General features: G+C 38.8%; 1 protein-coding gene across 2 annotated transcripts in view; it reads right to left on the bottom strand.

Moving 5' to 3' along the window:
- The window catches only part of kdsr (3-ketodihydrosphingosine reductase), a 42,418-nt gene that overhangs the window by 7,600 nt on the left and 10,473 nt on the right, over positions 1 to 24,345 (bottom strand). Inside the window, exons 3-10 of one of the 2 annotated variants that reach the window (XM_080205401.1) lie at positions 22,196 to 22,252; positions 21,263 to 21,328; positions 19,323 to 19,418; positions 17,451 to 17,642; positions 15,696 to 15,779; positions 14,495 to 14,578; positions 12,318 to 12,419; positions 4,187 to 4,223 (exon numbers count right to left, since the gene is read on the bottom strand). In XM_080205401.1, the coding sequence (XP_080061527.1) occupies positions 4,187 to 4,223; positions 12,318 to 12,419; positions 14,495 to 14,578; positions 15,696 to 15,779; positions 17,451 to 17,642; positions 19,323 to 19,418; positions 21,263 to 21,328; positions 22,196 to 22,252 (718 nt within the window). The remainder of the gene's footprint in view (positions 1 to 4,186; positions 4,224 to 12,317; positions 12,420 to 14,494; positions 14,579 to 15,695; positions 15,780 to 17,450; positions 17,643 to 19,322; positions 19,419 to 21,262; positions 21,329 to 22,195; positions 22,253 to 24,345) is intronic. The other variant, XM_080205410.1, reaches the window with a different exon arrangement.

Below are 24,345 nucleotides of genomic sequence, written 5' to 3'. Positions count from 1 at the left end.
AAGTTAGACCGCGTACAGTTTAAGTGGAATTAGATTGAAATTGGTGATTAAGTAGAACAATGCCACAGCGAATATTCAGTTTTGAAAATGTTCATTTTAAATCTATCAATTTTAAAGATATGGGGATGAGACAGGAAGGCGGAACTTATGTAGTAGTCACAATCTGATTAAAAACTTGCTCTGGCAAACAATGAACCATATGGCTTATTTCTTCTGCCTTGGTGTTATACCTGGATCACATGGCACCTCCATTCCAAGAGATGGACATCAACAGTCAGTAGCCAACTCGTTTATCCCTAGCACTGGGGAAGTAGCTGGAGTTGGAAGGAGTATTCAGTTGGGTTCAAGATGCATACACTTCATGATCACTGGGGGTGGGCATTAGAGAGTCACTGGAAAAATGCCTATGTTAAAGATACATATTGCAATAAGAAAACAATGGCTTGGAATTAATATCTAACTTTGTCCCGGAAATTTCCTTCTAATGCAGGAAAGGTGAAATCCAGACCAGTGCTATCCATGGTAAGAGAGGTATAAATATAGCAAAAGATGATATTTGCAATTTATGGAACACTAGCATTGTGCACATTTGGATTTGCAGTTCGGGTGCCAAGTTAAAATACATCAAATTTGTGCTTAGTGGCTCTTCCAGGTTGTCATATGCTTCGGCAGAGACAACTGACAGTGTAGTAACACTGCCTCGTTCACCGTCTCCACAATAACAAAGCAGTGCAACATTCATCACCTTTGAAACTGTGGCAAATTGTTTTCTACTTCTGTTTATGGTCGTCTCAAGTCCCTTTAAAATGTTTGGATTTATAAACTACCCTGGCAACCTTTGAGCCACTTTAAAATGGCTTCTAAACCTGCTGCCATCTTTCTCTCTCAGAATAAAGCAAATTACAATAAGCAACAAAATTAATTGCCAGAGACAAAGGTATGGCAGGTTAGGAACAATAGTAAGCACACACGTGAATGCTTTTTAAAAATTTGTACAAGGGTGTGTGCATTGCTGGCTAGACCCATCTCCAACTGTCCTTGAGACAGTAGTGGTGAACTGCCTTCTTGAAGTGCTGTGCTGTGGTGTGGTGTGGTGCAGGTATACCACAGTGCTGTTATGGAGGGAGTTCCAGGATCTTGGCCCAAAAGCACAGAAGGAACAGCAATATAGTTCCAAGTCAAGGTGGTGTGTGGCTTAGAGGAAATTTGCAGCTGGTGACGTTCCTATGCATCTGCTGCCTTTGTCCTTCGAGTAGAAGAGGTTGTGGGTCTGTAAGATGCAGCTGACAAGGCCATAACAAGTTGCTGCAGTACACCTTCTAGATGCATATTGCTGCCATAGTGCAGTGGTGGAGAGAGTGAAAGTTTAAATTTATTTTAGTTTCACAAGTAGGCTTACATTAACACTGCAGTGGAGTTCCTGTGAAAATCCCTTAGTTGCCACACACTGGCAGAATTTAGCATGGTCACTACAGCACCTAACCAGCAAGTCTTTCAGACGATGGAAGGAAACCACAACACCTAGTAGAAATCCATGCAGACATTAAGGAGAACGTCAACTTCACAGAGACAGAGAGCCAAGCCAGAAATTGAACCTAGGTCCCCAGTGCTGTCAGGCAGCAGTGGTAGTGGAAGAGGTGTCTATTGGGCAGGTTGCTTGGTTCTGGATGGTATTGAACTTCAAGTGTTTTTGGGGCTACTGTTATCCTGGCAAGTGGTAGGTACTCCATCACACACTGCTGGACTGCTTTTCTAGCCAGTGAAGTGTCTAATCAATTTGTAACTGAGGATAGTGGGGGGATAGTGATGGCAATGCCCCTGAATGTCAAGGGGAGATGGTTAAATTCTCTCTTGTTGGACTTGGTCACTGCTTGACACTTGTGGTACAAAATGTTACTTGCCACTTACCAGCTGAAGATTGAATGTTGTCTAAGTTTTGTTTAATGTTTCTCTTTTCAAGGAATCATGAATGATACTGACATCATAGAATCATCAAACATCCTCGCATCTGACCCAATGAGGGAAAATCATTGATGAAGCTGGGCATTATCCTGAGGCACTCCTGCAGTGATGCGATGGTTGACCTCCTACAACCACAATCATCTTCCTTCGCATCAGGTAAGACTCCAACCATTTCTCATATTTCCACTGATTCTAGTTTTGCTAAGGATCCTTGATGCCACATTTAGTCAAATGTTGCCTTGATAACAAGTGAAGTCACTCTCACCTCTGAGTTCAGCTGTTTTACCCATGCATGAACCAAGGCTGTATGGTAATCATGAGCTGAGTGGCTCTGGCAAACCCAAACCTGAGGAAGTGAGCAGATGGTTATGTATGTGCCACTTGATAGACAGGCAAAAACCCCTACTATCACACTGCAGATGACAGTAGACTGACCGGGTGATAATTGGCCAGGTTAGATTTTTCTAGACAGGACATATCTGAGCAGTAGCTTTTCTGAATGTCTTGGCCAAGGTCATCGCTGGCTCTGGAGCACCAGTCTTCAGTATTGTTGCAATGAGGTCAGAACCCATAGATTTTGCAGTATCCGGTGCTTTCAGCCATTTCTTGGTATCACTTGGGAGTGAGTCAAATTGGCTGAAGACTGCAATGCTGGGGCCTCAGAAAGAGGCTGCAATGGATTATCCACTCTGTACTTGACCAAAGATGGTAGTAAATGCTTCAGCTTCGTCTTTTGCTCCATGTGCTGGGTTCCACCATAATTTGTGGGGCCTCTTCCTTAGTTTAGTTATTCATCACCATTCACAACAGGATGTGGCTAACCACATAGCATGGATCTAATCATTGGTTGTGAAATAGCTTAGTTCTGTTAAATGGGACTTTAGCTATTTGGTACACAAGTAGTCCCATGTAGAAGCTTCATCAGGTTGACATCTCATTTTTAGGTATGCTGGGTGCTGCTCCTGGCATGACTGTGTGCTCTTCATTGAACTAGGGTTGATCCACTGGATTGATGGTATTGGTATAATGGGGAATATGCCAGGTCATAAGGTTACATATTGTGGTTGAATACAAGTCTGTTGCTGCAGGTGGTCCACAGTGCCTCATGGATGCCCAATTTTGAGTTGTTAGATCTGTTTGAAGCACAGTGGTAGAGCCAGGCAACACAAAGGTACCTTCATTGTGAAAACAGGACCTTTACTCCTTAAGGACTGTGCAGTGGTCAGTCCTATCAATACTGTCATGGAGAGATGTACCTGCAACAGATAGTTTGGTGTCGATGATGCCAAAGGGGTTTTTCCTTCTTGTTGGTTCCCTTACCACAAGCTGAAGATCCAGTCTCACAACAATGTCCAGCTCAGTCAGTAGAGGCACTACTGAACTCGACTTCATGATAGGCATTTAAGTCCTCCAGAAAAGAACATTCTGTGCCTTAACTGTCCTAAATGCTCCCTCCAAGTTCAACATGGAAGTATTTCGGGTGTGGGTGTGGGTGCGGGTCAAGTTAGATGGTAATTAGCAGGAGGCTTTCCTGCTCATGTTTGTCCTGACCAGGAGATCTTACAGGATCTGGAGTCAACGTTGAGGATTCTCTATTCGTATTGTGCTGTGCCATCACCTCTGTGGGTCAGGTCATCATGCAGGACAGGACATACCACAAATGGTGATGATGGTGTTTGGGACATTTGTCTGAGTGTATGATTTGGTGAGCATATTGCCTGACTAGTCTGTGGAACAGCTTCCCAAATTGGGCACAAGCCCCTGGATGTCACTAAGGACAACTTTGCAGGGTGAAAAGAGTTGGGTTTGCTGTTTCCAGTGCCTGGGTTGATGTCAGGTGATTCACCCAGTTTAATTCCTTTTCTACTTAGTGGTTTGAAACAACTGAATGGCCATTTCAGAGGGCATTTGAGAGTCAACTTCATTGCTGTAGGCCTGCCAGGCCAGGTAAGGATAGCATTAGGTCAATCAAGTGAATATATAGGACATCACTGAGACCAGTCTTTTAATTCCAGATATGTCAATTGAATTTGAATTCCACCAACTGCCATGATGGTATCTGAACCTGCATTAGTCTGGACCTCTGGATTACTGGTCTGTAACTTTACCACTACACGACTGCCTACCTCTGCTGTATAATGTTCTTATGCCAGGTACTCCCATCTTTCTTACCAAAGTTAATAACGAATCCAAGGTTGTAGAAACTCAAACACAAGACACCTACCTGCAGCTGGGATAGATCTCCCAAACTGTTGATAGACCTAAACAACAATAATTAGTATGAGAAGTGTTCCAAGCTTGGTCTAGATTTTAACAATAGCCTAATAAATCAAATGCAACTCAATAGAGTTCCTTCCTTTTGTACTTTCTTCCTGTCAAAATAAAGTTCCACAGATTAACTTCTAATACCTTCTTGCATGGGTCTCATTCATATGGTGAGCCTTGACAAAGAATACGTAACGCTTTTCAACCATCATTGCAGAATTCAACCCTGCCTTCGTACAATATTCACTTAAAGGATCGGTGGATAGTAATCCTAAGTAAGCACCCATCTTATTTTCCCTTTACCAATCCAAGGGCACCAAGAACAATTGTAGCAGACCATCACCATCCCACTCATGCTCAACTATGTAGTTAATAGAAATATCAGTTAATACTTTTGTTATCCAAAGTGAAGCTGTCAAAGCAGATCCTCAAACTCAGTCATACTAAAACAAAATGAATCCAAATCTTAAACAAAGGAGACTACAATGGGATGAGAGAAGAGTTGGCTAAGCTAGATTGGGAACAAAAATTTTATGATGGGACAACTGAGGAACAGTGGAGGACTTGCGAAGCAATTTTTCAGTGCTCAGCAAAAGTATATAACAGTGATAAGGAAGAACTGTGGAAAAAGATAATCAGTCATGGATATCCAAGGAAATAAAGTTTATCAAATTGAAAGAAAATGCACAAAGATTAGTGGGGAAACTAGAGGATTGGGAAATCTTTATAGGTTTTTTGTGTTTTTGTTGTTGGCCTTTAAAGAAAAGTAAGATGGATTATGAGAGTAAACTAACAATATAAAAAACAAACAGCAAAAAGTTTCTACAAATATATAAAACGAAAAAGAGTAACTAAGGTAAACATTGGTCCTTTAGGTGATGAGAAGGGGAATGTAATAACTGGAAATGAGAAAATAGCTGTGACATTGAACAGGTAGTGCGTGTCGGTCTTCACAGAGGAAGACACAAATAACATGCCAAAAATTGATGACACGGCAGCTATGGTAGGTGAGGACCTAGAAACTAGTGTTGGGCAAGCTAAGGAGACCAAAGGTAGACAAGTCTCCTGGCCCTGATGAAACGTATCCCAGGGTACTAAAAGAGATGGCAGGGGAAATAGCAAATGCACTAGTAGTAATTTACCAAAATTCACTGGACTTTGGGGTGGTTCCTGCAGACTGGAAAACAGCCAATGTGACACCACTGTTTAAAAAAGGAGGTAGACAAAAGACAGGTAACTATAGACCAGACAGCATAACTTCTGTAGTCAGGAAAATGCTTGAATGTATCAAGGAAGAAATAGTGAGACATCTGGATTTAAATTGTCCCATTGGGAAGAAGCAGCATGGGTTCATGAAGGGCAGGTCATGTTTGACAAATTTGATGGAATTCTTTGACAACATTACATGCATGGTGGATAATGGGGAACCTGTGGACGTGGTGTATCTGGATTTCCAAAACACATTTGACAAGGTGCCGCATCAAAGGCTGCTGCATGAGATAAACATGCAGTGTTACAGGTAATGTATTAGCATGGATATAGGATTGGCTAACAAACAGAAAGCAAAGAGTGGGGGTAAATGGGTTTTTTCCTGGTTGGCAATCAGTGACTAGTGATGTGCCTCAGGGGTCAATGTTGGGACTGCAACTGTTTACAATTTACATAGGTGATTTGGAGTTGGGTACCAAGTGTTTTGTGTCAAAATTCGCAGATGACACTAAGATGAGTGGCAGGGCAAAGTGTGCAGAGGACGCTGAAAGTCTGCAAAGGGATATAGATAGTCTAAGGTGACTGGACAAAGGTCTGGCAGATGGAGCACAATGTTGCAGATGTGCGGTCATCCATTTTTGGTAGGAACAACAAAATGGACTATTATTTAAATGGTAAAAAAATTGCAGTATGCTGCTGTGCAGAGGGACCTGGGTATCTTTGTACATGAATCACAAAAGAGTTGGTTTACAAGTTCAGCAGGTAATTAAGGCAGCAAATGGAATTTTGTCCCTCATTGCTAAGGGATGAATCTGTTGCCCCACCAGCGCCAAGATACAGAAAAAAAAAGAACCAAAGTAATCTCTAACAAGTCATGTATACGAACAATATACAAAATATACAAACAATATTGCGTGGAGGACGCGGAAAGTCTGCAGAGAGATTTGGATAGGCTCAGTGAGTGGGCAAGGATCTGGCAGATGGAGTATAATGTTAGCAAATGTGAGGTTATCCACTTTGGTAGAAATCATAGTAAAATGGAATATTATTTAAATGGTGAAAAATTACAACATGCTACTGTGCAGAGGGACCTGGGGGTCCTTGTGCGTGAATTGCAAAAACTCAGTTTGCAGGTGATCAAGGCGGCAAATGGAATGTTGGCCTTTATCACGAGGGAGATAGAATATAAAAGCAGGGAGGTCTTGCTGCAACTGTACAAGGCACTGGTGAAGCTGCAACTAGAGTACTGTGCGCAATTTTGGTCCCCTTATTTGCGAGAGGATATATCGGCCTTGGAAGGAGTACAGAGAAGGTTCACCGGGTTGATACCAGAGATGAGGGGGTTAGCTTATGAGAGATTGAGTAGGTTGGGCCTGTACTCGGAATTTAGAAGGCTGAGGGGTGATCTTTTAGAGACACAAGATAATGAAGGGGCTAGATAGGATAGAGGTAGAGAGATTCTTCCCGCTTAGAAAGGAAACCAGAACTAGAGGGCACAGCCTCAAAATAAGAGGGGGGGTGGTCAGTTTAGATCAGAGTTGAGGAGGAGCTTCTTCATTCAAAGAGTGGTGAATCTCTGGAATACTCTGCCCACCAAAGTGGTGGAGGCTACCTTGTTGAATATGTTTAAGTCACAGGTAGATAATTTCCTTATCGATCAGAAATCTAAGAGTTATGGGGAGCAAGCAGGTAAGTGGAACTGATCCACTTCAGATCAGCCATGATCTTATTGAATGGTGGGGCAGGCTCGAGGGGCTAGATGGCCTACTCCTGCTCCTATTTCTTATGTTCTTATGTTAAGTCAGAACACAATTTGTTCCACATGAATTTGGAATGAATTGAGTTGTATGTGCATTGAGACAGTTTCCTAGAACAAAATAACTTGCAATCAGCAAAGGATAAGACCTCCACCACATTCTCTGGCAGCGCATTCCTGATCCTAAAAAGAGCGAGGTTATGTTGCAGCTGCATAAGGTGTTGCTGAGGCCACACCTGGAGTACTGTGTACAGTTTTGGTTTCCTTACTTGAGAAGGAATACGCTGGCACTGGAGGGGGGTAAAGTGGAGATTCACTAGGTTGATTCCAGAGTTGAGGGGATTGGTTTTCGAGGAGAGACTGAGTAGACTATGAGGCTACATGCATTGGAATTCAGAAGAATGAGGGGAGGGGATCTTATAGAAACATTTAAAATTATGAAGGGAGTAGATAAGATAGAAGTAGGGAAGTTGTTTCCACTGACTGGTGAAACTAGAACTAGGGGGCATGGCCTCAAAATAAGGGGAAGCAGATTTAGGCATGAGTTGAGGAGGAACTTCTTCACACAAAGGGTTGTGAATCTGTGGAATTCCCTGTCCAGTGAAGCAGTTGGGGCTACCTCATTGAATGTTTTTAAGGCAAGGATCGATAAAGAAATTAAGGGTTATGGTGAGCAAGCAGGCAAGTGGAGCTGAGTCCACAAGAAGATGAGACATGATTACTTAATGGCTGAGCAGGCTCAAGGGGCCAGATGGCCTACTCCTGCTCCTAATTCTTATGTTCAAAGCCATGACCAAAGCATTGAGCAGGTATTCAGACATGGCTGATGGAGTTCTGTTCTCTGCTACTAAAGTCTGATGTGGTTCCCTCAAGTTTTGAATTCTGGAGCAAACAGGTACTTGGGTTTCAAAACAGAGGTTAGAGTCTCCCTAATTGCAGGAATCTGTTGCCCCACCAGCTCCCAGATACAGGAAACAAAGAACCAAAGTAATCTCCGACAAGTCAGACCACGCAATTTGTTTCACATGAATTTGGAATCAATTGGGCTGCAAGTGCATTTGAGTTTCCTAGAACAAAATGACTTGGAATCAACAAAGGAAAAGGTCTCCAACACATTTTCTGGCAGTGCATTCCTTATCCTAACCACTTGCTGTGAAATAATTATTTTCCTTGCATTGTTGTCACTTGCACCAATAGGAACAGTTCCTATCTACACCATCCAGAATCATAATTTTGAACACCTCTATCAAAAACTAACAAGAAACAAAGAACGTAAGAGCTTTGACAAGTAGCGTAAATAAACAGGAAGACAATATTAGAAGTAAACATTGGTTCCTTAGAAGCTGAGACAAGATGATTTATAATAGGGAATAAGGAACTGGGAATGATTTTAAGTATTTTTATATTTTCATTGTAAATCACTCAAAACAGACTAGTAGGGAACAAGTGGACTGATGGTTGAATGAGTAAAGTGATTGATATCACTAGAGAAACAAAAATTAGGGATGCTAAATGGGACTAAAGCAGACAAAAAAAAAAACACTGACAGGACAGCCTAGTTCCAAGAGAGTTGACTGCAGACTCAGTGGATGCTTTGGTTGCAATCATCCAAAATTTCCTGGATTTTACATAAATCCCAGCAGAAAGTGGGATACTGCTACTGTGGAAAAGATGGAAAGAGAATACAAGAAACTACAGGTTAGTTAGCCTGATTTATTGAGAAAATGCTGGAATCTATTCATAAGTTAGTATTAACAGAAAATTTTGGAAAATCATATGATTAGGCAGGATTAGCATGGTTTTTATGAAAGGCAAATAGCATTTGTCAAATCTACCAGAAATTTTTGGAAATGCAGCTAGCAGAGTAGATAAAAGGGAACCAGTGAATGTAGGATATTTGAATTTCTAGGTGGAACATTAAGGGCGATTACACAAGATAACGGTTCATGGGTTGGTAAAAACTTAGCCTTGGCCCATTGGGAATACATTAGCATGGATAGAGGATTGAGCTTGCAGACAAAAAGCAGAGAACAGGCTTAAACTGAGCATCTTCTAGTTGACAGTTGTAATCAGTGGAGTGCAACAAGGATCAATGCTGGAGCTCAGCTACTTATTAATGATTTAGAATGAAAGGAATCAATCAATATATTCAGATTTGCCAATGACACAAAGCTAGGTGGATCAGCGAGGAAGACAGGAAGGTGGCAAGTGGATTATAATGTGGAGAAATAGGGCAATTTGCTTTGCTAGGAACAGAAAAATCAGAATATTTCTTAAATGAGGAGAAATTTTTAAAATGTTGGTGTTCAAAAAGATTAGATTGTTCTCAGACAAGAAACAGTCAGCATGCAGAGAGCAATCAAAAAAGCAAATTGCAAAAGGGACTGGAATAAGAGTAAGGGAGATCTTGAAATCACACCTGGAGCACTGCATGGAGTTTTGGTCTCCTTATATAAAGGAAGGATACATATCCCTTGATGACAACACAGCAAAAGAAGTTCCCTGGAATGATTTCCAGATTAAGAGGTTTTCCTATGAAGGATACAGTAAGCCTCTACTTTCTGGAGTGATCGAATTGGAAAGTATAAGATTCTGAGAGGGCTTGATTGGGTATGTGTTGAGAGATTGTTTTCCTCATCTGGAAAGTATGGAACAATGATGCACTCAGGATAAAGTGTTAATCATTTAGGAATGAAACAATAAGAAATTCCTTCAAATCAAAATTGAGCATTGTTGACATTATCTACTCCAGAGCACGCACTCAATTATTAAATTGAGCATCCACAGTGCTCATATATTCAAGACTGGGATATACTGAGTTTTGGACTTTAAAGGGAAGTATGGGATATGGGAGGGGCAGGAAAGTGAAATAGAGAACTATGATCAGACAGGATTATATGAATGGTACAGCAATCTCAAAAAAAATGGACCAGATGGCATACCAGAGGTAGATGAAAAAGATGAAGTACCTCAGGAACAAACATTTCTATTGTCCCAAATGCTGGTAACTTTGCCTCCAGAATTCAGCTTAGCAGCATATATTGATCATCACCAAGGTTAATAACACACCCACTGATGCTTCAACCTAGCGAAAATTTCTTGAACTGCAACCTTTCCTTTGCAAGGGTAACAGGTGAGAGTTTGCAGAAAGTAAATATTTAAACATGAAACAAACAGTGACATTAGGTATTCCTCAATTTTCCTTTGCGATCGCATCGATGTTAAGAGCAAGTGAGGGGCTCAAGAAAATCTGCCATGAGAGCAAAAGGTTCAGCACTACTTTCATATTCTAGATGGCACTGGTTGCTATAGTTATATTCCAGTAATAACAGAATTGATCTACTGTTGCTTCTTTTACGTGTGGGAATCAACAGGAACATCAAGACAAATGCATTTCTAATAAAGGCTCACCTATCTGAAATGTTTCTCTCTCCAGATACTATCAGGCCTGAGTGTTTTCAGAATTTTCTATTTTTAATTTCAGATTTCCAGAATTCCTGTTACTTTTTTTTGCTCTTGCTTTTAAGTTTGTAGGAATACTGTTCTTCATACTTTTGTCCCAAGCTGCCTAGACCTCACTCCTGTAGGAATACTTAAAAAGGACTTCTCGCAAGTTGAAGCATTTGGGACTCCATGCTAAAACTGCTCTATAAAATTTAAAAATCATTTTATGGGATGTTGGTGTCACTGGCTAGACCAGCATTTATTGCCCTCGAGAAGGCGGTGAGCTGTTTCCTTGAACCGTTGCAGTCCCTGTGGTGTTGGTGCATCCACAGTGCTGTAGGAGGGATGGAATTCAAGGATTTTGATTCAGCAACAATGAAGGAACGGCGATATATTTCTGAGTCTGGATGGTGAGTGACTTGGAGGGGAACTTCCAGACAGTAGGGTTCCAAGTATCTGCTGCTCTTGTCCTTCTAGATGGATAGTGGTTGTGGGTTAGGAAGATGCTGCCTGAGGAACCTTGGTGAGTTCCTGCAGTGCATCTTGCAGATGGTGTATACAGCTGCTACTGTTCATCTGTGGTGGAGGGATTGAATATATGTAGAAGGGGTAGCAATCAAGCGGGCTGCTTTGTCCTGGATGGCATCAAGCTTCTTGGAGTGTAATTGGAGCTACATTCATCCAGGCAAGTCAAGAGTATTTCGCTAGGCTTGTGCCTTGTAGATAGTATGGACAGGCTTTGAGGAGTTAGGATGCAAGTTACTTGCCATGGGATTCCTAGCCTTTGACTTGCTCTGGTAGCTACAGTATTTATATAGCTAGTCCAGTTCAGTTTCAGCAAACAGTGAACCCAAGATGTCGATAATGGGGGATTCAACAATGGTAATGCCATTAAATGTCACGGGGTGATAGTTAGCGCCTCTCTTCCTCTCAAATACAAGCTATTCTCATTGTTGCATAAATTAATCTGATGGAATTATAGCAAAATATTGATAAAAGTGATCCTAATAGAATAAGAGAGGTGGGTAAGTCAGGAAATAAATGTGCACAGCTTTTGTTTGATATATTTGATTTTGCAATAAATTTCATTCAATGAAGGAAAATTAGAAAAATAAAACTTCCACGAAAGTTTCTTTTATACGGATTACTTTAAGTAGCATTGTCTAGTACATCGTAGAAATAGCGAAGTAACACAAGCATGAATAATCTATTTCTAGCCAGGACCTAAATCATAGAGATATTCAGACAGCATGCAGTGAAATTGCAAAAGTGTGATAAATCATGAATGGCAGTGGTATGGAGTATACATAAGATGACAAATTGGGATTTCACCAAATGGAATTTGGTGCCTAGCCATCTAGTGTTCCAGCTTTAAATTAGTCTGCGAGTAATACCTAACTTACATTTTTGATGCTTTACATTACAGACCACACAACACCTCATCTACATACAACTGAAAGATGCAAGAAACTAAATTAAGACACAAAATCAGCAGGATTTTAGAAAAGTGCTCAGGATTTTGCTCATGATCAACCTTGGAGCAAAATTGTTAAAGCTGATTAGCAATATTTTCAAAATCTATTTAAAATGTAAGACAATAAAAGCAAAACACTTCACTCATGCTCATCACCAATTTTTAACAGATGTGAAAATATTGGTCTATTCACAACTTTGTACATACCTGTTGAAGGCCCTCTGTAATAGTAGTGACAGGTGACATACCACAGGTGAGTGATGATAGCATATAACCATCAGAACCAACTGAGCTGTTAAAGTTTCCTTGCTGGTTCAAGGGAGAGGCAAGAGGGGAAAGATGTTTACAATCAACATTTTGTTAGAAAATATATCTATCACAATTATACTTAATATTTTGCATAAACAGTACAATGACAACTATTAAACTTCCATATTTGTACTACCAAATAATACAATTGTAACACTTTGAACATGATTCTGTACTGTACAGATCAAATTTTAGAAATATCGCACTGGTTGTCAAATGGCATCTTAAGATAATCCAAAATTAGGATGAATATGTCCTGGTTGTAAATAGAGGGGTATTAGAGAAGGCAATAAGAGAATTCAGTTAAAAGTCGTCTTGGGATGCTTTCTATTATTCAGGAATTTTTTTTTTTGCCGTAATTTTACCAGTGCTGACAGTTTCATCAAACAACACAGACATTCAAGCCTTCCTTTCTCTCCAGAGTTTTCATACATCAAACTTTTTTTTTTGTTCGAAAAGACCAGAAAAAGAGCATATTCATTGCCCTTATTCTTCAAAGAAGGGTGGTAGTTCCACTTCTGGAACAATTATTTCTATGTTTAAAGTGGTATGTTAGACCATTTTAAAGAGCCTTAAAATGCAATCATATAAATGTTAAGACCAGAGTTAAAAATACCAGATTAGGTAGAGTTTTCATTCCTTAAAGCCAGCCATTTGGGGTTTTTACAACAGTTCAGTTGTTTTCATGTAAATTATTTCCAAAGTAAGCACAAATTCTTAAATTTATTTAATTCTATTTTGGAACCTGCCCATATAGGATGTGAACTCAATGAACAGAAAGAGTCTTTTCAAACATTATAAAGTACAAACCAACAGAAGTTATTGTAAAACAGCAGTAATCTGTCACGTTCCATCACTTCTTAGCAGCAAGCAGCTAGATGGCCCTGATGCAAGCCTCAGACAATATTATTCAGGTACAGGGACTGAAACATGTGGTCCAGGCCATTTTGTTTCAGATTAAAATTAACTGATCTAGCATCAATTTTCAGTTACGGTGTTCTAAAACTCTGTAACCGTGCTTCATATGTAGTGTACTTGAATTTCACTGCCGAAATGTCCAGCTCTAACTTTTAATTTAGGTCCCCTGGTCCTACATGCTCCAACCAACTAGTTTCTCGCTACACTAACTAGTCTTAATACTTCAGATGTATTGAACAACCCCAAATTCCAGGGAATACAATCCTGGATGCATAAAATCTCTGCATAAAATGTAACCCTAACAGCCTAGTTTATTTTGGTAAATCAACAGCCTAATCTCTCTAAAGCCAATCTATCCTTCCAAAGGTGTGATGCCCAGATATGCTCCCCATACTCCACTGCTTTGTACAGCTTTAGCATAACCTCTACTCCCTTATATTCTCATCCACTGGATATTAGTCTTTTTCATTATTTTCTGTACTTGTTCATGACATTTTAATAATGTGTACCCAGACTCCCATTGTCTTTTTTGAACTCCAGTCTTGAAGATCTGTCACTTTTTAGTCGCATGATTTTCTTGCTAATATTTTGAGTCTGTCCATGTCTGAGCCAATATTAGTTTGCTTGATATGTCCACTATTTCCATTCACAATATTAACGTCAGTTTGAATTAAATATTGCTCTGGACTACCTATTTTCCTTAAGGTAATTGTAAATATTTTGCGATGTTGCTATTCCTTGAAATATATTTTATATACTCCCTTCAGGTAGCTCTTAGCATATTTTGTCAGCTCTTACTGGTCTTTTATTCCTCTTATTTACCAAATAATAATATAATTTATGATTGTGTGTGCTTTTCTTTTGGTTTTATCTTGTTTCTCCAATGCCTGTTTTGTCCTTAGGAAGCATCTTTTTTTTTTTAAACACCTCCCACTGATCTTGTGTTATTTTACACATGAACAGATTTGCCCAGGCAGACAATCTGTCTCACTGCACTGAAATCAACATTGCCTTAATGCAGATCTGTTTCCCCTACTTGGCTGGAGGGGACTTGGTCTGCTCTCGCACCCAAGGCAAAGTATTGAAAAAAAAGACGTGAGTAAACTGTTAAAATGTACACACTCCTTAAATTGAGATGTTTTTAAATAGATACTTACCACTGCATCTTTTACAATGATTTTTGCTACTTGGTCTGGTTGACATAGTCCTGATGTTTCCGAGATCAATTTGGTCTCCAAAGGCTACAAACAAAAAAATCTTAATTTGCACGCTGATATGGAGGCAAATGAAGCACAAAAGTAAGTATATTTTACTTTGGGAAATTACCATGACACAAAATTCTAATTTGGTATTAATTGGTTTCTATCATATACCACTATATAACTATTTTCCTGCCTCTTCAAATTTAGGTGTGACTGTTTTTTCAGCAAATTTCTTTGACAATGATCTCAGTTTAGGATGTTAGTGGGATTTTCTGAACAAAAAAAAAACACTAACAAAGGACTGTATTGGGATTTAAAAATACTATATATATTAAACTGGAAATTTCAAGAGTCAATTTAGATCATTCAGTTCTAAGTATCCATTTTATACAGGTAGGACCCAAGATATGCTCTGTTGAATAAACAATTCCTTTAAAATATACGGTAATTACTTCACCATTTTGAGAAAATGTCACAATACTGGATATTTGTCATTACAAACTTAGTGACACAAGACTCTTACCAAAGCGTGCACTTGGGTTGGGACAAAGTATTTGCAAAATAGCCAGATTCCACGTGGGCACTGTTTTAAATGTCATTTTTACTTCTACAGCAAGTAACATTTAACCAAAGCCTTAATATTTCCTCAAAGCAAAAGTGCAGTGTCAGGAATTTGTGTAAAATAAACAACCTCCTGCTTTAGCATTGAAAAATCTTGCATGTTTACTTTTTAAAAAAAAACACTTTATACACCTGCATTTTCCTCAATCTTATACTATGGAAATTTTGTTAAAAACTTCTTGTGCGCTTTGTTATAGGGTTGCATATGGAGAATTTAGAAAGTGGTCATCCGTTCTTAAGTACTTACAGGGGAGGAGTGATTGAAAAGGAACAGAGGAATTGCACCAGGACTTGCTGCCTGCTCCTCCTCCCACCCCTGCACATTCCTTCATCCACCAACTTTATTTGAAAAAAAGACAGTGGGTGGATATTCTAGTCCCACCGCAAAAGGAGGCTGCACACAGTAGGAAATCCCGTTGAAAGCAACGCCACCAGAACATCCTACCACCGGCCAATGGCAGCCACATCCACCAAAATACACCCCAGGTGAGGGCAAAAAATCTTGACGGGTATCTTTTAAAAGGAATCTGTTTACCTTGCCTTTATTCTCTTCTTGAAAGCCAGGTGTGTCTGTGTCAGGAGGATAAGCAACTGTAATGTAGATATTGTACGGCTTTACCTAGAAACGTAAACAAGTTTGGATAAGATCTATGGGGTACAATCAAATCTGACAAGCTTAGTACCATGCTCTTTAAATGAGCTATGGAAATTCTACGTTAGTGAATTGTGTTGTATTCTTTTCATTCCCACCATTTACAGCCAGGAGAAAGAAACATTTCGATAAGAGCTACAAATTCACATTGCCAACATTAATGTTAGTCAAGTATGGATCCTTTTATTCATCAGCTTGTTTTTGATTGATGCCTACAACTGGGCTTAGCCCTCCAAGCTAGGAAAGGGGGAAAAAGGGAAATCAAAGCTGCTGATCCTGAGCTGTGAGTTTGTGCAAAGAACAACTGTATTTCATCCTCTACTCAGAATTTAACTCGATGTCTACTTAATTCTTGTGACAAGACAATGAAAGAAGAATTAATGACCTGGAAGTTGCACAAGACTTGAAAATGAACCGTCAGGTCTGCCATTGTCATTCCTGAGTCCGACTGCAACTTCAGGATTTAATACAAGTGCTGATTTAAGCAGAAATCCTGAAGTAGCAGTCTGTCATTCACTACTTCGCCACAGGTAGTGCTGTGTTAATTGTATTTTTTTTAAAAACACGAGCAAGTTTCCTTAGAGAATGCTCACAACAAGCTGAAGGGTATTGTTTTCTCTCATGCAACCTACAATTAGGGCCACTGGTTTCTGACAAATTGCATGATTGAGTGTGACAAGTACGTTGGCAGTATTTGCAGGTGTGTTCAATAGCTCATCTCCAAATGTGCACACAATTGTTCGCTATGGAGATTATATAAATGCATGAGAGAATGTAAAATTGTGCAGGCATATGTAACTTAACAAAAATAAATGCAGTTTAAGTTAAATGCAAATTAAGAATTAAACAAATTAAAATTAGCTAATTGAAAATCAACTATACTCAAGTTTTCTGAATAGAGAGGGAGAATAAAATTCAGACAGTTATGCAATTCTTAAATGCTTTGAAATCCACATGGACTTTTAAAAAAAAAACGTTGAATAGTTTTACATACACCTTCAGAAAACATGGTGTTTCATTCATCTGTTATGAAAGCCAGCCACCAGCATAATAGGGAAAAAACAATGTATAATTTCCACAGGATCTGTTTTCAGTGGAGCACAAGACCACATAAAATACATGCATATTTGTAAACAGAATCTTACCCATCCATTGAAAAAAAATTAACATGTCCATCCTCCAAGATGGGTTTTAGTTTTCCTCCATTCAAGGCCTTCGTTTTACTTTTTTCTTCTTTTTGACTCTCAATTCCCTAGCTCGAAGAAGCAACATTCCTGCTCTATCACCTGGTCAAAAATCACTATTTTGCTAGCTGCTGTAGACATGAGGGTCTGTGGTACCTTTCCCAAACTTTCAATTTCACATCCACATGCCCCTTCCCTATTCTACTGAGAGTAGTGACTAGGATTAATTTGAGTCTTCGATAAAAGCAGGCCCAAAATTAGAGATTTTCTGTATTCATAAATAAAGCTTAAGAAAAGGCTGGAATGATATTCCAATATCTATTTAAAAACAGAATTTTTTTGGCAATAGCATTAACCTGTGACTAAAATCAAAGTCAATACTAAGATTTTGTAGCTGTAGACAGAAAACACAAGTATAGAAGACGTAGTATAAACAAAAAAAAAATGCACATACCTCCATTTGCAAAGATTCAGCTAATCCACGCAGAGCAAATTTGGATGGAGAGTAGGCTGTGTAACCGAATAACCCCACTTGACCTGCCTGAGACGACACAAACACTATCCGTCCCATCCTCCTTTCTTTCATGGTATGAATGACTGCCCTCGTAGGATATACGCTACCCAGATAATTGATCTCCATTAACCTCTGGGAGAATGATAAATAACACTCATCAAAGCAGTACTCAGCCACTTACCGTCCAAAACACATTTAACTTATCCAACAAATAGACTTGCTGATCTTTCATAGTGACAGACAGGGTTTTGACTGAAAGCCTTGAATGTGTATCAAAAGTTGAAGAGCTACAATGTTAAGTCACTTTCAGTCTGGCAAAATGCATGCCGGGTCCCTATGCTAGGCAAGGCAAGAAAAGGATATCAATGGTATCTCAATAATTCATGTACCATCATAAAATGTCACTGCTGTTGACAAAGTGTCATGCAGAGCTGCATTGCATGAATAATATCTGGATGATAGTATGAACCAACCATTAAGTATTTACAGTTCTGAGTGATGATCTTTTTGGATCAGCATCAGCTTCATTATTGAAGCAACTTTTGGTGGTTATCAAAGTTGGCATGTGTGTGAATCACCCATGACATCACCAACAAATATAAAGAATCCAAAAAAGGACTCAAATGAGATGGCAATCTCAACTGTATCATGAGGGTGGTCAGGCAAAAAAAAAAGCCCTCCTTTAAAAAGGAGACCAAAAAAATCTTCTCAGCGGTTACTCCTGAGCCAGTGGAGGCATTGGCAGTTCCTTTCCATCCTTCAGGAGATATTTACATCAGGAAAGAAATAGTTCATTTCCCTTCTGACAGATAGGACAGATTTCCAGTCATCAACCTGGATTGGGTTGGGTTCCAGCTCTAAGAAATAATTTTCTAATTCACTGCACTGCAGTACTTCAAAACTGAAATTTACTTTAAGTGAATTTAATTTCTCGCAAATACAACTGAAGTTTGAATAGCCATCTGTAGAAAGACACTGGAAATTATGATTAAGTGGAGGACAGTGCAAGAAAAATAGCAGCAAATTTAATTTCTACAGAGGCAAACAGTGAGCAACAAACCAACAACTCATACTTAAGCAAAGGCTTCAATGAAAAGTATTCAAATTTTTTTTAAAGTTACTGCTTTACTAGCGATGAAAGTAAAAAATGCGATTATTATTTTTGTCTCAATATTTTCAAAAAGGAAAGTCAGGAACCACATATGATTACTAATGCAGAGCAGTGAAGTGCCACACAATCACTGGAAGCAACATCCCAGTTTTTATTAAATTGTGTTATTTTATATCAATGTATGCACAATGGCAAAAAATTGTATTCATTCTAACTGAGCATCTTTACTAAAATATAGTTACAATTAAATATTTCCAGCCACACACAAGTCTTAGATTTTCAAAGGCAATACGATACAATGAAAGTTTTTGCTATCCCACTTACTATTAAAAAGACAACCCTGAGCACAGACTGCTTCTTCCACCAAGATAAAATTACCCCAGAACCAGATCGCTCCTACCCTTACTATAGTCACAGGAAATTCCAAGAAGCAAGTCTGGCATCAACATTTTCCAATGGCACAGTATCAAATCAAAGGAGTGAACCTGCATGCTACGAACTAACAGCATGTGAGCAAACATACACCTAAGGAATCAGAATACTTTTAACCTGTACCAGTATCCAATGTAAGCATCCATGCATTTGGAGGAAGAGAGAAAGGATGCTTCCCAGTAGGAATGGTGCATCTCTAAATCAGTTCAATAGAATGTCATTTACAATAGATGAAGTATAATTTAAATTTAGTTATGAAAAGTACTCACTCCAAAGAAGCCAACATCAACATCTTCAAACTTTGCAGCAATGGATATTCCAGCACAATTTACAAGCATGTCGACTGGTCCCAGCTTCTCCTGTGCCTAAAGTGACACAGTTAACTATTATTAGATTAATACTTCAATACAAAAATGTTTAGTTGAAAAAAAAGAGATTCCTGCATCACTGAACTGCTTCTTTAATAAAGTTAATTTTAAAGAGCAAGAAGCTAGATCTAAATTTTCAGTCATTTTTCATCCATATTCTGCTTGGGGAAAGGTCTCAATTATTCACGTATTTACATTCCCACATTTAAATCAAACTAAACAGTCAAAAAAATAAACCAGGAATCTGCAGGTGTAGGAGGGTGAAGGTGAGGTAATGAACAATGCAATTAAAAAGTGTAACTAATTTGGTTACACAGGCTGGCTTTCAAGTCACACTGGTTGTCAAATATCTCAATATTCTCAGAGTAGGGTTGTTTGAAATTTGCATAAAACAAGCAAAACAGAATTGTACAATACACAAACAGAAATATACACTTGTGGTTGATTGCAAAAATAGATTTACCTACAGCTTCCTTCTGCTGCCAAAGTATAATCATTCCAACGGATAATAAAAAAAGCAGCTTCAAACATTTCGGATCATAATTAACTTTAGTTGCAACTAACAGATAGACACATTGAAACAGCAGTAGGCCATTCAGTCCTTTGAGCCTGTTCTTACCCATTATCCCTAACTTCTGTCATCTGCCACTCAAGCAATTTCCCAGCCATGTCAGTTTGTCCTCAATTTCATTGGCTTTAGTTAACAATCTCTTACGTAGGACTTTATCAAAGGCCATCTGGAAATCCACAAACCACATTCATAGACATTCCCCTGTCCACTACCTTAGTCACCGCTTCAAAAAGTTCAATGAAGTTTGTTTAGGCATGAATCCATACTGGCTCTCCCTGATAAACTGAAAATTTTCAAGGTGTTCAGTTACCCTGTTCTTGGATTATTGACTCCAACAATTTCCCCACCATAGATGTTAAACTAACTGGTCTGTAATTCCCTAGATAGTTTCTGCCTTTCTTAATAAGCAGAGTGACACCCTAGTTTTACATTGAATTCAATTGTTTGTGACAACCTTGTGCAATTCACCTTTAAATGTTTGATTATACTTTCTGGGATATTTCCAGAGTTTGAGTTTGCATGTTACAATTTTCTGTGAACCCTATAAATAGCCATCTAGCTGATAGGTGCTGACCAACTTTTACAGATGCACCATAGAGAGCATTCTTTCTGATTATATCTCAGCTTGGTACAGCACCTGCTCTGTCCAAGACCCCAAGAAACTACAAAGGGTCATGAACAAAGCCCAGCCCATCATGTAAACCAGCCTCCCATCCACTGACTCAGTCTACACTTCCCGGTGCCTCAGAAACATAGACAGAGTCAATTAAAGACCCCATGCATCATGAACATACTCTCTTCCACCTTCTTCTGTCAGGAAAAAAGATACAAAAGTCAGAGGTCATGTACCAACTGACTCAAGAACAGCTCCTTCCCTGCTGCGTCAGACTTTTGAATGGACCTCAACACCCTAGCTATGACTGTAACACTACATTCTATCCTTCTCTATGTACAGTACACTTTGTCTGTGTAGCATGCAAGAAACAATACTTTCACTGCATTTTAATACATGCAACAATAATAAATCAAATCATCCTTCCTCTTAGTTTTAAATTGTTCAATTTCAGCAATAAGTGAGGTCAAGAAAAAGTAAATAAATCAAGCCAACTACTCAGTTTAAGAGGTGTATGTTGCAAACAGGGTAGGTCTATTTCCATTGCACAGCAGATGCAATTCTTTATTCACTTCTATTAAGCATAAACAAGATATAAATAGCATCCAACATATTTGAAGCCTATGTTTACTATGTTCAGGAAAAGTAAAAACTTACTTGTTTAATCACACTTTGCACTTGTCCATAGTCTTTTGACACATCAACAGATATACACAACACGACCTGTGAAATAAGTCACGTGGTCATCATTCTCAAATGCACTTTGAAAATCAAATATCACAAAGATCTCCTATAATGCAAACTATACATACCACTATACCAGAACAAATTAACTGGAATAATTAAAAAAAAAGCAACTACATCATGAAATTAATTGCATGGAGAGATGATGGAGAAGAGGGAAATAGCAAGATCATAGGAAAGAAGGACACATGGGAGTAAGAAAGCCCAAGGGAAGACAAGTCTTGTACATAGGAGTGGGAGAAAAGGAAAGCGTTACATGAGCATAAGGGAGGAGAAAAACAAGGGAACAGAAGAAGTTCAGCAAAACAGAGTATGCACGCAAAGAGGATGACTTGATGGGGGTGGGGCAGGGGCAAAAACCACTCCTACTCAATGACAGATTGCCTACCTCTGGGGAATGTGGAGTATGGAAAAACAACAGCATAAAGGGTAAGCCATTTCCCAAAAAGAAAAAGTGCAACTTTGACTGGATATCTAATGGCAACACCTTGGAGAACAAACAAACAAATAATCTGGTAGAAATAAATACTCATGCTATGGATGTTTAGTATTTGACTAATTTTAAAATTGGCTATTAGAAAGTACATTTTACATTCCCATTGACATTGTGTTCAAAAACTGAACTATTTATCATGTATGCAGAGCTATGCAATTTGTCTTGCCAAAATGAAAGCTCTCTCATTTCCCAGTAACAAATAAACTATTCTCTTTCAATTAAATGTCAGTGAACAAAGAAGCCACTTAGAAATACAAGGGTTGCATTTAAGTCACAAGAGTTTCACACCCAAACACACAAAATGCTCTAGTATACAGCACTTGCAGTTTATTGGTCTTTTCTACACCTACCTGCTTATCGTTAATTGAATGCTTCTCAATTTCCTTCTTTGCCCGCAGAAGTTTGCCCTGGAAAACAAAAACATTAAAAACACATTTTCAGACTGCCATTTTTGGAAATTTAGTCAACATTTATGACAGCATATGCTCAAGTGGTGTGTGGGTAACTAACTTCCAGATATTTAGCTGTTAACCAAGCCTCTCAGGTGATTCAGAAAGTTTTACTGTTGTTTAACTTAATAAATTCAAAAGCATGAGCAATTTGCAATTCCAACTTGAGAAACATTTGGAAATTGTGTTGTATTTTTTCAAAATTACAGGCTCTAGGTTACACCAATGAAGATGCAAACACTGACTAAGCAAAACAAAACAGAATGTTTACTATATCTCTAATTTGAATGATTAGTAGAACAACATTTTCTACTTCCAGCCATAAAGACTTGATCAAACTTTTTGTATCATTCGCAATTGATTTTAAAAAATTCCAATCCCACTTATTTTCTTACATTTCACCGCAGCTACCTCAGATTCAGAGTAAACGGTAACAGGTTGCTAGCAAGAACATTGCAAGGAAAAGTTCAAGGACGAGCTCAGCCATGAATCACCAATAAATTATTAAAATCTGGAACAGCCACCAAAAGTCAGAAATTCCTTTAAAAGCAGATCAGAGGTGGAGAGGAAGGAAAATTTGAAAAGCTGAGGGATTGCATTTGGCCTTTTTTATTTAGAAAGTATAAACTACAATATAGCCTTGGATAACAAAATTCTAAATGCTGTCAATCCAGAGTAGATGACAATGTTCCTTTAGAACGATTCTGTACACTACATTAAATTTCCTTTAGTTTAACAGGATTAATTAGTATTGCTCAAGTTCTTATTCATAATACTAGCATTAAAAACAATTCATTTATAGACTCTAGAAGGTAGTTTCAAATATAGCACACAATTGTCAAAAGAATGCATTTCTTGTTATATTTTTATCTCACTTGCAAGAACTTGCTCTCAACCCCATCATCACTTTATTACCCTGAAACTGGTGCTGCATCACTAAACTCCGACGTAATGCCCAATATCCAAGTTTTCTTTTACCAAAAATTTATTTATGCATGCAAGTAGCACTCTAGTCATCACATTTTTGTTACCAATTTCACTTTGTCCCCTTCATTATAAATTCTTATAATTAATGTTTCCCAACATAAACTTGGCAGTCAAATGCTTTGACAAGATGATTTGCACAAATAATCCCCCTGACAAAGTCAGCCAGACTTGAAACGTTACTCTATTCTCTCTCCACAGATGCTGTCAGACCTGCTGAGATTTTCCAGCATTTTTTCCCCCCCAGATTCCAGCACCAGCAGCAATTTGCTTTCACCTCAATATGCTTTGATTTTTTTTCCCCATTCATCCTTCCTCTCAGGATTTAATAACTGAAATTTCTAAGTTCAAATGAGGTTTAAAGAAAACACTTATGTATTGCACAGTAAAGTGATTAAATTTATCTATAAAATTGTCTGTGTGCTTTTTAAAAAGGTAAACTTAAAAGTTTTTGAAAGATGACAAAACCTAGGCTTGGAGTTGCTATTTTCAGTTCACCTTAAATTTGTGACACTTGAGCTAAACTGGGATTATCTAGTTTTAGCAGAGAGACAGAGACAGACCACTCCTGGGCAGAACAGTGACACAGTGGTTAGCATTGCTGCCTCATGGCATCAGGGACCTAGGTTCAATTCTGGCCTTGGGTGACTGTGTACTGTTTGGGGTTGCACAGTAGTGAACACAGCTGCCTCACAGCGTCAGGGACCCAGGTTTGATTCTGGTTGTGTGGAGTTTGCACGTTCTTCCCATGTTTGTGTTGGTTTCCTCCGTAAGGAGTCTCACAACACCAGGTTAAAGTCCAACAGGTTTATTTGGTAGTATTAACCTGGCGATGGGGGGACTTCTTACTGTGTTCACCCCAGACCAACGCCAGCATCTCCACATCTTGGTTTCCTCCCACAGTGCAGGTTAGGTTAATTGGCTGTACTAAATTGATCCTAGTTTGGTCAGGGATTAAGATTAGCTGGGTACATTATGTGGGGTTAGGGCAGAATTGTTATGAATGCAGGCTCAGTGGGCCAAATGACCTCTTTCTGTATTGTAGGAGTTCTAATGACTTCTGAGAC

Source organism: Carcharhinus amblyrhynchos, chromosome 2, assembly GCF_965287045.1.
Source record: "Carcharhinus amblyrhynchos chromosome 2, sCarAmb.v2.hapA, whole genome shotgun sequence".
Taxonomy (NCBI): Eukaryota; Metazoa; Chordata; class Chondrichthyes; order Carcharhiniformes; family Carcharhinidae; genus Carcharhinus; species Carcharhinus amblyrhynchos.
Note: the sequence above shows the minus strand (reverse complement) of the source record. Positions and strands in the feature narration are given on the sequence as shown.